Source organism: Psittacula echo, assembly GCF_963264785.1.
Source record: "Psittacula echo genome assembly, chromosome: 6".
NCBI classification, from domain to species: Eukaryota; Metazoa; Chordata; class Aves; order Psittaciformes; family Psittacidae; genus Psittacula; species Psittacula echo.
Window position 1 is genome coordinate 20,348,344 of NC_137743.1, and position 14,550 is coordinate 20,362,893.

Sequence of the window (14,550 nt, forward strand, 5' to 3'; positions counted from 1 at the left end):
AACACCAGTTCTAAACATTCAGCAATGACATGGCTCAATTCCCAGCTTTGAGGTCAAAGTCACATTTGTCCCAGGCATACCATGAAGAGTCCTCTTGCCCAGCTTTCACAAGTGGTCCCTGCTGGACCCATCTGTACAGGAGGAGGTGAAGCAACAAAATATCCCAGCTACCAGCCCACCATTCTCCTCTAGCCTGCAAGCAGCTGCCCTGAGCCTCCATCTCTGCAATTCACCTGTTATTCCTGGGAGGTCTGATAGAGGCTTCAGGTTTTAAGCTTTGGGAATGACACACAATTTAAAAAAGTATTATTACGATTGCAAAATCATATCCTCAGGTGTTGGCCTGAATTCAGCCCCTTTGTATATGCATTATGTTACTATGTAACTGCAGGAATAAATACTATGTTTTCATAGAGTTTTCTCAGGAGGGTCATATTTTAGTGATATATTAACTCTGTGTAAGGAAGATGACTGTAGTCTATAGCATTCCTGCTAGCTGCAGAACACAGAAGCTACAGTTATATATATTACAAAGATCCTGGCTGGAAGAGACAGATTTATGGTTAATACAACTAAATACTACTTTGAAGGTATGGATTTGGCTATACATACCTCCCACTCTTTGTACTGGTAAAGCAGAATGGGTAGTCTTACAATAAAATCAGCAAGTGAATATGTCATAGAGTACTGTAATTGCACAGATCTGGCATTAATTTATTGATTTCTGGCATATTCTAAATTCAGAATGTTTGACTTTGAAATCTGGGAAATGCACCAGTCTGTGGGTAGATATTGCTTTTAAAATGGGACAAAAAAAGAGGACACATCTAAATACCTCTTTTGCATGGTCTGGGTGATGTTCAAACATGCAGAGCATGACTGCTCCCTCATATTATTAGTCCCCACTCTCTCAGGGACTAACCACTCAGTAGCATCGTTTAGCCTATAGTCAAACTATATCCATTTGCTTTCTCCTTTATAGTCTCTTTCTCTTGCAATCCAAGTGGTAAACTCATATTGTTTGAATACTTAAATTTATTTTCACAGGAATGCCTAGAAATGCTTTGTATTTTTCAAGTAAGATAAACCAAAATATTAGATGATATTAGCAATAAGAATATCCCAGCTGCACCTGTATATTCTTCATATTTAACTTGCTGAGGAACAGACTCTGAACCAACAATGTCAAAAACATTTGATCTACTGCTTCTGCAAAAAAAGCCATCTCATGTGTCCGAATATGTACAAAAGTTTCTAATAGCAATGCAAAAAAATAGTACTGAGTAACATTATAAAACAACTATCACTTTCCAGACAAGGGCTACCCTTGTGTTCCAGAAATCAATCTAGTATCTGCCAAAGCATTGCAATGACTTTCCTGTGCAGTGTAGTAGGTAAGATGGTTCCAGTTGCCTGCTTAAAGTGCAAACAACCCACGAGGCAGCCATTTACGAGGCAAGACCGCAGCGCACTAAGTGAGTGCGGGACAGCTAATGTCACCCCCTACTGCCTTTTTTAATACTTCTGTCAGCTCGGCAACACGGTGACTGCTGCTGGAAAAAACCATGCCTGGCATTTCTGACGGCTTCCTGTGGAGTTACATGGAGAAGAGACAGACAGCCTTAAGGCTCAAAATGAGATCAATGCATGGAAAACATGCCTTACATTTTCATGCCTGTCTCCTTCTGCTGGAGAGAAGGGGGTGAGGAGAAAAAAGGGAGGAGGGGCAGGGAAATTAATTATGTTGTATAGACAGACAGTGTACCAACAGCTCTAATAGCAGGATGAAGCCTTCATGTTAGAGAACATGAATGTGACCCCCTGGACATTAGCATTAAGAAAATTTAGCATTGGCATTGAGACATAAAAATAAAATAATTATCTCTATATCTATGTATGACTGTCGCAGCACTGTGATGGCTGAGTTTAAATACTTCAAGTCTGAGCCTCGGCTTCTACTTTGGGATGCTAACTTTTGGGCTAATGATGCTACTGGATAAAACAGGTACACTGCAAAAAATCAGATCTTTCCAGTACTCAGGGTGGAGCAGAGAAGAAAAAGGCATATGAAGAGAGGAAGAAAATATTTTCTGGTATTCAGCAGGAAGAGATTTAAACATCACTGAACTAGCAGCCTATACAAATTGGCATACTTTTCTAGAGGTAATAAATGAAAAAATAAATTTGATCCAAGCACTGCTCTGAACATGAGTAAAGGTGGAGAAGCAGAACATGAATTCTCAGTCTCATCATTTGCCATGTCTTAGGCAAATTCAGATAATACTGCCTCACAGGTATGAGAATACTTTGGTCACATGCCAAGATTTTTTTCTGTTACTTCAAAGACTCAATGTTAAATACTTTTCAACAATAAGTCTATATAGGACTTGTTGTGATTGCTTTTAGAAACAGTGATGATGCTTACTGTAGCCTAAATAAACCTGAACCCCGAACAGAAAGGAACAGGTAGGCCTCCACATCCAATTCACTCTCTAAAATGCCATCTCTCCAGAGAAAATTTTCTAGTTCATATTTCCTACCTTTTCACTCTCTGCAAACTCCTGCAATATAATTTGTCTCTCCACACACAGTTCCAAGAAGTCTTCTGAATGGAAACTTTCATGTAGAGCAGGGAAGAACGTTAGCTGGTTACAATCCAGTCCCTTCTTATCCATCTCCCTTTCTGCTCCATTTAATGTCAGCTCTCCTATATCAGTATAAAAGAGATTGCAGTTTTAGTGGCAGCAGGATGACACCAAAAGCATTTGCAATTTAGATTTTAACTCAATCTGTTCTACCTTGGGAAATAGCATTATTTTCCTGAAAAAAACAGGCAAGAAAGAAGTAGAATCTGTGACTGCTAAGGAAGGATGCTTAGCTCAAGGGACTAAAACCACATAGCTGCAATCAGTCATAATTCAACCTAAATTCCTATAATAACTGATGATTAAAAAATTAAGAGAAACTGAAAATGGTAGTCTTTTGGGAACATGCACTGAGCAGGATCTGAAAAGAACCCAAGGAGAGACAATTCACTCATATCTTGTCCAAGCTGTGTCCCAGGTTTTGCAACTTTCTGTGGTGCACACAGTTAACGAAAGCACAATCTGCCTTCCTATTGGGGTAGAGTGTAATCACTTTCATGCAGAAACTACATAGTTCTTCAGTCTTGTTGAACAATGAGCTCTATTCTCACTTATTTGCTAGGCCCTATCACCATTAAAAGCATACAACAACACTGCCTATTTCCAACAGTTTACACTACGTACACTAGAAGCTTGACATGAAGCAGCCATAAACGTGGCTGAAATACATAGTCTTAGACCTGGCTGGCATTTCCAAACTACAGTTCTTTCCCAATGTTGGGGTCTTTCCACCCCCCCACCCCCCCCCATTAACTATTGACTTCTGTACTCCAAGATATCCTCTTTTAATGTCCCGTGTAACAGAAAACCTGGCCTTGGAAAAAGAAAAGCATTGACATAATTATCATATTTGAAAAATCTGCTTCTACTTTGAATGCTAAATAACAAATTGGCATATTAATATTCTTGATGATTTCCTTCCACTCTCCACCTTTTTTTCCACATTCTTGGACAGTTACATTTCCTATTACCACTTCTCTGAGCCATATATCACCTGGTTTTAAATGCTGTTTCAGAGGTAGAACTGAAGTGTCTACTAAAACCGGAGGGAAAGTCCACACTTTTCCTTCTGAGTTTAAGCAGCTGGAAGCTTTCCAGGTGGCCAAGAATGCTCAACGCTTTCATTTCAAGACAGCTTTTTTTGCTTTGAGATCTTTCTGGTGGCAACAAGAGATCAACAAATTCTGAAGATAGTTTCTACACCACCTATAACAACTGCGATGCTTTTTCGCCTGATGTTACAGTGACTTTTCTCGTCCAGAGAACTGACAATAAGGGTTTTTCATTAGATGAAATTCTGACCTAGAAATCCTTAAGCTAACTCTAATTCTCTTTGTCTGTTTGTGTCTACTCTCTTGATGATGTGATTTTAGCCCTAAAACATTACCTGGATTCACTTCATCAGAGGAGATTGTTTCATTTCTCTTTCCTATTAGAACCTGAAAAGAGAGAAGTATGATTAGAGCGCAATAAGCAGAAAGGTAAACAATTCAGTACCTTGTTTCAGAGAAAAACACAGATTTGGAACTATGTTGTAAATATATGCCTTGGAAATTCAAATAAACTTATTTTAAAAGACCCAAAGGAACAATCAAATGTAGGAACAAATGTCAACATTAGGCAAAAGGAATATTGTTGTTTCAAAAAACTGCCAGAATCCAAGCTTCCCATGAAAGTTGGAAATGTGCTAGAGATGGGAACTTCTTGATAATATTAAAATGCTTAAGCATTTGGTAGGTTGGTAGGATCTGGCACTTAGATACTCAACAGACAGACAGTAGTAAATACCCCACATACACATTTCAATGCTTAGTTCAAACCACTCTAAATCCCTTTTTGATCATCCCTAAGAAACATAAGACTAACAGGACAGTGCCCCCTTCTAACTGGAATCTGTTGCATACGCTATGCCCATGAGATTACAAGGCAGAAAGTACGCTTGGGTTATGCTTTCATCTGTCTGGGGAGATCCTGTAACAGAAAAGAGGAAAAATAATTCTGTAGCTGCTAAACACATTGCAGCCCCTCTTAGTCTCTCAGAACAAGACCTGTTCAGTAGGTTCTCTATGTATGTCATAGCATATTGATGAGTCAGGTAGTGAGAACCAGAGGAAAAAAGTCACCAGCAACTGCTACAGAAATTGTGTGCCTCCTGCAAATGCTTTCTACCTCACTCTTCATTCGCATCCTTGTGGCTCGGGTGTTTACAAGTTGAATCCTCCTCCTCATTCGTGAAGGCCCTTCATAACAATCAAGAATCCATCGTGGCTCTAACGATCGTGATGCATCTCTCCATGGGCCCCTTCCATAGAAAAGTTGCTCCTCAAGTATCATCCAGTCCTTGGCTGCTTTGCTGTAACCACACTGCAGCATCTGTGGGACAGAACCACCTTGTGCCACCTTTTGCACACTTTCCTCCTCACATCTAGCAATGGCACCACTCTAAGTGATTCAGAGAGATTTAGCCAACCTACTGGATAGAACTACTACAGAGGAAGGGCTGCAGATCCAGAAAACACAGGTACAGCTGACCACTGAAAATGTGCTGTGTGAGATGCTACTACTTAAACTAAGATACAGTGACAAATATAAGCATGTTGTAAACCTCAGCCTCCTTGAAAATGGCTGCTTTCATTACATTTCCAACTCAAAAGCAGTGAGCCAGAAGAACAGCATCACTCCATTTTTATCTGGTTAATGTCTGTGTCAAATGACAACAACCATGTTCACTGAAAGCATAGCAAAAATTGAATTATTTCTACTTAGGAAGTGTGTGCAGGAAGCTGGGGGGCATTACAATATCAATTTAAAAGAGATAGGAAATGAGAATCTCCAAGAACAAAACGCTTGCTGGTCTCTGATAGCCAGCCCTGAAACAGAAACAGTGAGATTTTACTGGCTGTGAGATTGAAGCCTCCTGAAAAGCTTTACTGGCCACTAAGAAAACAAGGTCAAAGTTCTCACTTTCATTTCTGCCATTGTGAGAGTGCAATAATTTATTTAAACCAAAGAAAAAAGGCTTCTGAAGATAAAGTGAGGAATCTGATTGGTGATGCTATATCACACCTCAGCGGTGATGTCAGGAGTGGAGTATTGACTCATCAACTCTCTGCATTCTTTTGGGCATACTACTCATCTCACTTCTGAAATGGCCAGTTTCTCAGGGAAGTCCAAGGTCATCCTTCCAACAACAGAAAGCTGTTGCACAACATTCCTGTTCTTTACCTGTATGTGGTTCTTGTGCAAAGAGGCATACAGCTCCTGCCCAGTTCTTCGGTATCGCTCCATACATGATACAAATCCCTGGAAGAAACATTATAGCACATTACACCAAGGTGCTGCAGGTGTAACCTTTGTGAAGGACAGAGGATGCTGTTAGCTGCTCTTTTATAAGAAAAGTTAGGGAATATGGCCTGTGACTGCAAGTCTGTGACTCTCCAGACAGGATAGTGATGAGGCCATCATCTGAGAGCAAGTTGCACACATTCACCACAAAGATAAACATACCATGATCTTAACAAGGGTAATTAGTGGAACTACTCAAAAGGAGAAAAATAACAGCAAATACAATTTAAGGCTCCTCTTTTTGGAGCTGAATTAGAACTGCAAGTAGCATAAAAGACAATTAATCTCTTTGTAGAGACCCCAGTTGATGTAAGGATGCACAACAATAGGCCTGCTCCTTGCTGCATAAACATAAACTGCAAAGGAACAGTCCATGTTCCCTTTTTGCAGGCAGGAAACCAACTGTTTCCAGAAACATTTTTGAGATTTAGGATCCTAAGTCTTCTGACAATTAGTGATTTGGAGTATAAATACATTAGTTAATGGGATTGTGATGCAGAGATTTTTAAGCTAGTGCTAGAACTGGAAATTTGTAGAACTGACACCCATAATAACTGCCTCTGCTCCACTACAGAGCACAGACATGCCCTAAACACCAGTGCTATTCAGGTGTTTTCCAAAGCAGTCTGACAGAACTTCTTGGCCATCTTTCCTTTCCTTTGAGAATGCACTAGACTCACAGAACAATGAACTTACATTAACAATCATACATTTCATCTGATGTTTTACTGGAACTAACTTCTCAAGCTAAGGATCTCTGCGCAAGTACAAGACTGATGAACTGCTGTCATGAAATTACAAGTTGCAGTCCCCACTATGCAAACAAATTGTTACGTGATCTTCAGCAAGACATGCTATTGCCCTAAACCACTACCTCTTCAACCAAAAGCCAGAGACTAAAATATTAACCTCAGAGTAACACACGCTAAAATCATGAACAATGGACTACTGTGTGAGATCCTTAAACTTAGGAAGCAGGGAAATGAAATGGGTTTCATTATCTTAACTACCCCACCAAAACCCACAGGTTTTGGGGTCACACAGTTCACATAGCCAAGATCTACACAGAACACAAACCAGAGAATTTCAAACAGCACGTCCTACCGGAGCCTCTCTTTTGAAAAGATCAGCAGAAACATTATTAAACTCAATGGAATATCTCAGGTGCCAAATCATCATGCAAATAACCAGAAAATACAACCTAGGACATTCATTATCATACTAATTCATCAAATTTAAACTTTAATCAAAGACAAGTTTCCAGCTTTGAAAATGCTAGGCTTGTTCCCCACTTTCTCCTACCCATTTATGAAATTCTGGGAACCAAAGAGAGTTGAAGTAAAGTGTTCTCATGACATTTACTTTGCCTGATCAGAGAGACAAAGCATATGGAAGGGCTGTGTGCATACCTGAAGCACTGAACATCTGCTGAGTAAGCTACTGGTTTGTTTTATCTTATTGCGTGCAGACAGTTGAAAAACCAGCACAGGACTCTGTTTTAACAGGCTGTCCAACACTCACAGGACTTTCTACAGTTATAGAATCCTAGAATGGTTAGGGTTGAAAAGGACCTTAGATCAACTAGTTCCAACCCCCCTGCCATGGGCAGGGACATTTCACACTAGACCATGTTCTCAAGCCTCTGTCCAACCTCACCTTGAACACTGCCAGCAATGGAGTATTTACCACTTCTTTGGGCAACCTGTTCCAGTGCCTCACCCTCCTCACAGTAAAGAACTTCTTCCTTATATCTAACCTGAAATTTCCCTGTTTAAATTGAAACCCATTACCCTTTGTCTTATCACTATAGCCCCTGATGAAGAGTCCCTATCTGTTATCTTTGTAGGCCTCCTTCAGATACTGGAAAGCTGCTATGAGGTGTCCACACAGCCTTTTCTTTTCCATGCTTCCATGATGCCAATGACATCATATACCTGTAGACATGCAGACATCTCTAATTGCTCTCTTTTATTCCCCATACTGCAAGTGCTTGTATACAGGCATCTGAGCCAAGCTCTGAATAAATCTGACTCATTGTCTGGAACAGCTCTGCATCACTCCAAGAATTCATTACAGGTGCTGACATCTGACTGGTAGTTTTGGGAAGGATCAATGCCGCTTTTCCCCAACAAACCTAGTTTAAAGCTGCTTTGACCAGCCTGGCAAGTCTCCTACCAAAGCAGTTCTTCCCCTTTGTCAGATTGGCCCCATGAGCTCCCAGTAGACTTTGCCTCCCAAAGCAAGTCCCATGGCTAAGTAATCAACCCTCTGATTTGTAATTAAAACCCAAGTAACCAAACAAAACCGAAGTCTGAGTCTTGTAACACAGACTTTTCTATGCAAACACAAGGATAGCTACTACATTTTTTTTGTTATACAGGAGAAGTTAGAGTACCATTCCAAGGCTCTCATGCCCATCTAAACTTCCTTGACAAAGGTGATACTGCTATGAGTCACAGCACAAAGCTAAACTGGCTGTGAAAGTCCCAGCCTCTCACTATCGAAAGCCAGAGATCAGATGGGTAACTTTTAAATGCATGGACTCTGTGCCACGCTGGCAGTGATTCCTCACAGCAAACTATCTAGCTGCTGCTTACACTGTGCTATAATTAAGTTAACACACAAGGTCTATGTGGTGTGCTGATTACTGCTGGCTGCCAGCCAGGTTTGTGCCCCTGCCGTGAAGTCCCATTTATTGGTGTTTCCCTGCAGGAAGCTCCTGTTCTTACACTGATGAAAGTCATTACATTTTTGTTTGTTTAAAGCATCATTAAACCTGTAATCACAGTTGTGGCCTCACAAAACTATTCCATAATTCATATAAAACTCCCATAAAGGCTGACCTAGAAAGCAACACCCTCTCTGTGCTGTTGAGCTGGGCTCAGTACAGGAGAAAAGCTGAGTTCCCAGCTCCATGTGGACACAGGGTAAAAGCCATTCAGAGCAGATAACCAATTCCTCCAGGTATTAACAACGATTTCAGATACCCACAGGCTATTCAAGCCTAGTCAGTGCTCTACTGGCAGCTGTTTCAAAGTTGCTTGTAGTTTGTTTTTTGCTCATGGTCACCAATCAGACCCCTAAGGTCAAAGCCCACATTGAAGAGATTCTCACAAACTTCACTGACCCAGCTTCTAGCCTTTGAAACACATGAAGGGTCCTAAGAAGGAAAAATTCTGCCAACCACATTTGGTGAACTGAAGACTAACCATTTTGGCTTCTGCATGCTAGATCTAGCCATTTTCAACCAGATGAACATGTCCCTGATGATCATCCTCACAGGAAAACCATCTGGTTGCAAAATTAAATGAACAGTTAACAAAATTGGAGATCTCTGTGAGTGGAAAAAAAACCCCCTAATAAACAAAACCCAACAAAACTAACAAACAAAACCAAATTTCTAACAAATAAATGGTTTCCATTAAGAATTGTATGTGGTTATCCTTTAAAATGGCAACCCTTTATAAAATACAGTAGTGGCAAACTGTAATATCTATCTTGAACAAAACAGTATGCCAGCTTTGATACTTGTAATATTGGTAACGTAAGTGTGAGTTTTATACGCATAAAAGCAGGTGTAAATGCAGGAAATAAGATCTGTATTGAAGGAAAGAGCAGACTAAAAGGCCATATTGATCCATCCTTTCAAAAAAATCTGAGTATGTTACTATGCTGTTAAGTATTTCTTTATACAGATTTCTCTACTTTGCAGCCTTAGACAATCACATTCTAAGTAGAACCAGGTCGTTTTGCTGCCTCAGATTCCACAGCCAATATTTACAGCTTGAAAAGGTGATGAAATTTATAAGCTATTTCCCTATTAAAAAAAAAAACCCAAAACAACAGAGTCAAAACCCATTTCTCCTCTTGCTGCATGGAGACATCATGCAAATAGGAGAGTAAAACCAGCAAGAAGAAATATGCTGTCAAACAAAGAAATTAGCAAACCAAACCAAAACCAGAGAGCAGATTTTCTATAATTTCTTCCAACTAAAGAAATTTCAAGGCTGCTTGTAGTAAGAGAAAGTTGAAACAAAAAAGTAGAAAAAAAAAGTTGAAGTGTCACTTCTAAGTTAACAATTCTTTACTGAGCTCTGGAATGTTTTATGTCTGATTTTTTATTATTCATATATATATATATATATGTATATATATATATATATATCACTTAACACTCCTGCACCCCATAAATATCCAGGCTTGCCATAATAAACTCACATTGCATGATACACACACCACATATGCCAAAGTTCATTCTTAAAGAAACATTATGTCATTGGAGCTCTGCAGTTTGAGGCTGCCTTTGGGGAATTAAAGGCTATGTGTTGTATTACAGAACACACATGCACACCAAAGTATTTGCCAAAACTCTTAATAAATAAAAATAAACCTCAAGGCAAAACAATTTTGGACTTGGAAGAGGTTGGACTTGGCTGCACGCAAAGAGAGCTAAAGGAAAGCCCAGATATCCAGATCCCTCATTGTGCCAACTAAATAATCCTATGGATGATAAGTGAGAATACCCATATACTTGCTTTGATGCATGTGCTTTAGTCATCTCTTGGTGAGGACTAGAACTAGTGATATTAGTTTACAACTTTAGCTCTTCTGAGCAAAATAAATATTACAAATATACATGCTCACACAGTAAAAGCATTCATATAGTGTTGCAGCTACAATTAAAGTATCTACTCTTGTATAACACTTTTCGCTGCCACATCTCAGAGGTCTTTATGAGATAGGTCATATTCTTTAGCTTACAGATGGAGAAACTAAGATGAGTTTCTGAAACATCTTGCCACTATGACCTGCTTGCAGGGAAAGGGGGTTTGGTGATTGGGAAAACCCAACCTGAATCAATTTGAAGCAGCCTGATAGACCAACAAAGAGGATGCATATGGTGACAACATGCAGTAGTGAGAGGGAGAAAGAATTTGATGAACCAATTTGGAAATGCCTTCTACCCTTATGCTCCCAGTGTCAGATCATATTCTAATTAGCTGATTTACCAGATATTAAATCTTATATCACAAGAAGAGTCTACATATTTTTTTCCTCTAACTTGTGCTTTCGCAATTCTACATGTAAGGTTTTTTGACCTAATTACAGCTATTCAAGCAATCACTAGGTTTTAAGAAAATATTCCATGGGCACAGAAAAACTGAAGAGCAGGTAAAGAGCTCTCAGGGACAGAACAAACCTCATGTAAATAGCATATGTGACAGTGGCGAAGAGTTTATGCATGACAGAAACAGATTTAAGAAATAACTATGTTTTAGAATATGTTTAGGCATATACTTCACAACTCGTATACAGGTTGTCTGCTACTGAAGAAGGGTAGATTTGCCTTTAACTCAAGCATTTAAGGCACCAACATACAGATAACATATACACATCACCTGAACTTTGAAAGTAGCAAATTAACATGCTTAAAAACTCTGTGGATGATGACTGCAAAGGAGGGAAACAGAAAATTAGCATCATTAGAATGAGAAAAATGACATGATACTAATGTGATATACTCTTCCCACTTCAAACCAAACAGAAAATCTGCATTTTTTTTGATGAACACTAAGAAAATGCCATTTTACAAAGAGCAAACTGTTGAGTTTTACTTAAGTATGTATCTCCCAGCAGCTCAACATTAAATGGCATCTGCTTGTGGTGCAGCATTGCTCCTCTTGACAGCCCCACATCCTAGTCTTGTCCTCTGGACTTCAAGCACTAGCTAGCATGGATCTCCTGTCACCTAAGAGCCTAAGCTCTTTTGAGGTCTGAAAACTATCTTGTATTCAGTTCAGCTGTCATGCTCCTGCTTTTTCCACACATTTAACCAGATTTTTCCCTCCTGATGTGCACAATTAAAGCCCAATACTTCTGGTCCTTTCCTACTAAATCAGGGAGAATAAAACAATACTTTCTTCATCAGCATCACAAGCAGAGGATAAGATTACAGCTAACATGGCAGTTTTATAGAGAAGAATACAAGTGTTATAGTATATTACAAGAGCTGGGTGAAGTCTCCAATCCACCACCCTTGTTGTATTCAGATACAGGGACAAGTGCAATAACATCTCCAAATCTACTGCTTTTGCTGAATCTAACATGGTGAACCAGAGACACAGCTGCCTTGTGCAAACAATAACCCACGCATCTTGTGATCAGACTACTTTTTAAGTAATTGACTATGCACTAGGAGGCGAGTAGTTTCATTTCTAAAGAGGAAAAATGTTTCATTAGTCACCAGGTAACAAGCATTAATCTAAGGGAGATAGCATTTTCCTTAGCAGATTAAAGAGCAGTCCTTTGCATACACTCTCCACACTATGGTTTGTTTGCAGACACTTTTGAATCACAAAATTGTTATAGCCATGTGGATTTTATTGTTGCTTTGCCAAAATTAATTTAGTTTTTCAACAGACTGTAGTTCCAGCAGTTAAGTGTTGCATGGAAGCTTTGTGCCTCAACCCACTAGGAGGTTAATGCACAGTGCCAACTGCTCCTAAGGATCATGGATGGATTCCTGGCATCACCAGTTGGTTGGGGAATAGCAAACTTAATGAGAAAAAACTCAATTTTTCAGTGCATCATAAATGTACCCACACAGAGGGATGGGTTTCAAGATGATAAACCCTAAGTATAGTGTTCATATATTGAGACTTCCAAACTGTATTTGTCAGCTAAACTCAGGCAGCACAGAAGCATTGCTACTATAGCAACTATATATATGTATGTATGTATGTGTGCATACATACACTCCTTCAACAGATGATACTACTGAAGAGGTGAATTCCTGGGAGAACCAATAACTTGTACCCTAATAACAAAAAAACACAATGGGAGGAAAGACATGTTTGTGCTTTAATCCTATCTCTGAGAATTACTTCTGTGACTTTGGGATAAGTCACTCAACCTCTTGATGGACTCCTGTTGATATTTCCATCCTGTTACAGCAGAGGCATTACCTTTTACCTCTAGTGGAAGGTGAAGGTGAAGGCATTATGGGGAACAGCAACGGGGTCATTGAATCATGGCTTTCATTTAAGAAAAATATGCACTTCTAATCCGTTAGCTGACAAAAGAATTCTGTAAACATTAACGTATGCTTAGAGATCAGAGCACAGAATACAAAGAAACACCTCTTCACTAGTCCCTAAAATTATCAGTTTTCCTAAAATAACATGCATCTAAAGGTGACAAAATTACTTCTGGAGTTTTTCAGTGCCTGTAGAACAATCCTGGACTCCTCAAGCAGAAAGCATTAATGGAACACAGATAAGCATAACCAAGCTTTATCCTCAATTTGGCTAACAAGGATGAGAACAAGAAATCAATGGTCACAGACTTTAGCACAGGGTAGCGAACTTTACCCTCTCTTAGAAGAAATATTTAATTTCATCTTAGAAAAATTTCTATGACCTCCCTTGGTTTCCTGTTCTCTACTTGCATGTACCACCATCCAGTCCATGCTCTGCACAGTTTTAAGTCCCTGCTGTCTTATATAAAAACTTATACTTAATTTTTTGGGCACCCAGACTCCTGTGTGCATTTTACACTGCTCCTTGCATGAGATAAGACACCATATGTAAAATCATAACTTGTTGATAAGCAAGTTTATCCATAATTATTCTCCTTATAAAGTTATCTAATAATAACTAACATGATTTTAAAAATGTATTCTTTTACTTTAAAAATAGAACAAACATAGAACTTAAAAATTAATGAATAATCAAAAAAAAATTTCTTGTGGGAAACTGGGGGTGAGAATGTTGATTCCACTCAAAGTTTTAAAACAAAAACATAAGTTTGATTCAGTTTAAATTGTCACTTTAGGCTTCTGAATCAAACAATCTATATAAAGCAACTTAATTGAAACAATTTATTTCAGATTTTTTTTTATATAAAATGACATACTTGATCCAAGAAATATGAAAAAAATACTTGTCTTTCTATATACTCAACAAAGAAAAAACAATTCTATTTCAGTGACTAGCACTTTTTTCTGTGTTTTTTCTGCAACCAAATAAAACTCTGCTTTAAGCCACATTAATGCCATTCAAATCTCTTGGTATCACCTCTGTTACGTAAAAATAAAACTCTGCAACCAGCAGCTCTTGAAAGATGAGATTTCAATATCAACAACTTAAAACATTTAACTCTACTCACTGAAATCATTTACCCAAGCTTAAACTTGAACCAGACATAATCTCTAGCTTGAAAGGCAGAAGTATATTTTTAAAAGTATGCTGGAAGCAAAAAGAAAACATCTTTTCATACATTTTTTAATTAAATGAAGGGACTTCACTGCCATATGATACCACTGAGTTTAAAATCACAGAACTTCCCCTGACCAGTTACCCACAAAAAGTTTCGTAAGGGATATTATGTCTTTTAATTCAGGTTTTAATATGAAACTGATATCAATTAAGAAAAAAAAAATTTTGCTAGGATAATTCTTCTACTGTGCATTGTGCTGTCACACACCATCTCTTGTAACAACCAGTACTGGATTTTCAGGGGCCAGACTGTGGGGAGAGTGGCTTGTGGATCTGAGTCAGCC

The 14,550-nt window shown here is 38.8% G+C and overlaps 1 protein-coding gene across 1 annotated transcript in view; it reads right to left on the minus strand.

Annotated features, from left to right (window-relative positions):
* Positions 1-14,550, minus strand: part of WDFY4 (WDFY family member 4) — a gene marked incomplete at both ends in the record, with an annotated part of 143,876 nt that overhangs the window by 63,011 nt on the left and 66,315 nt on the right. Inside the window, 4 exons of the mRNA XM_080620258.1 lie at positions 2,541-2,707; positions 4,033-4,084; positions 4,815-5,018; positions 5,871-5,948. Coding sequence (XP_080476384.1) covers positions 2,541-2,707; positions 4,033-4,084; positions 4,815-5,018; positions 5,871-5,948 — 501 coding nt within the window. The remainder of the gene's footprint in view (positions 1-2,540; positions 2,708-4,032; positions 4,085-4,814; positions 5,019-5,870; positions 5,949-14,550) is intronic.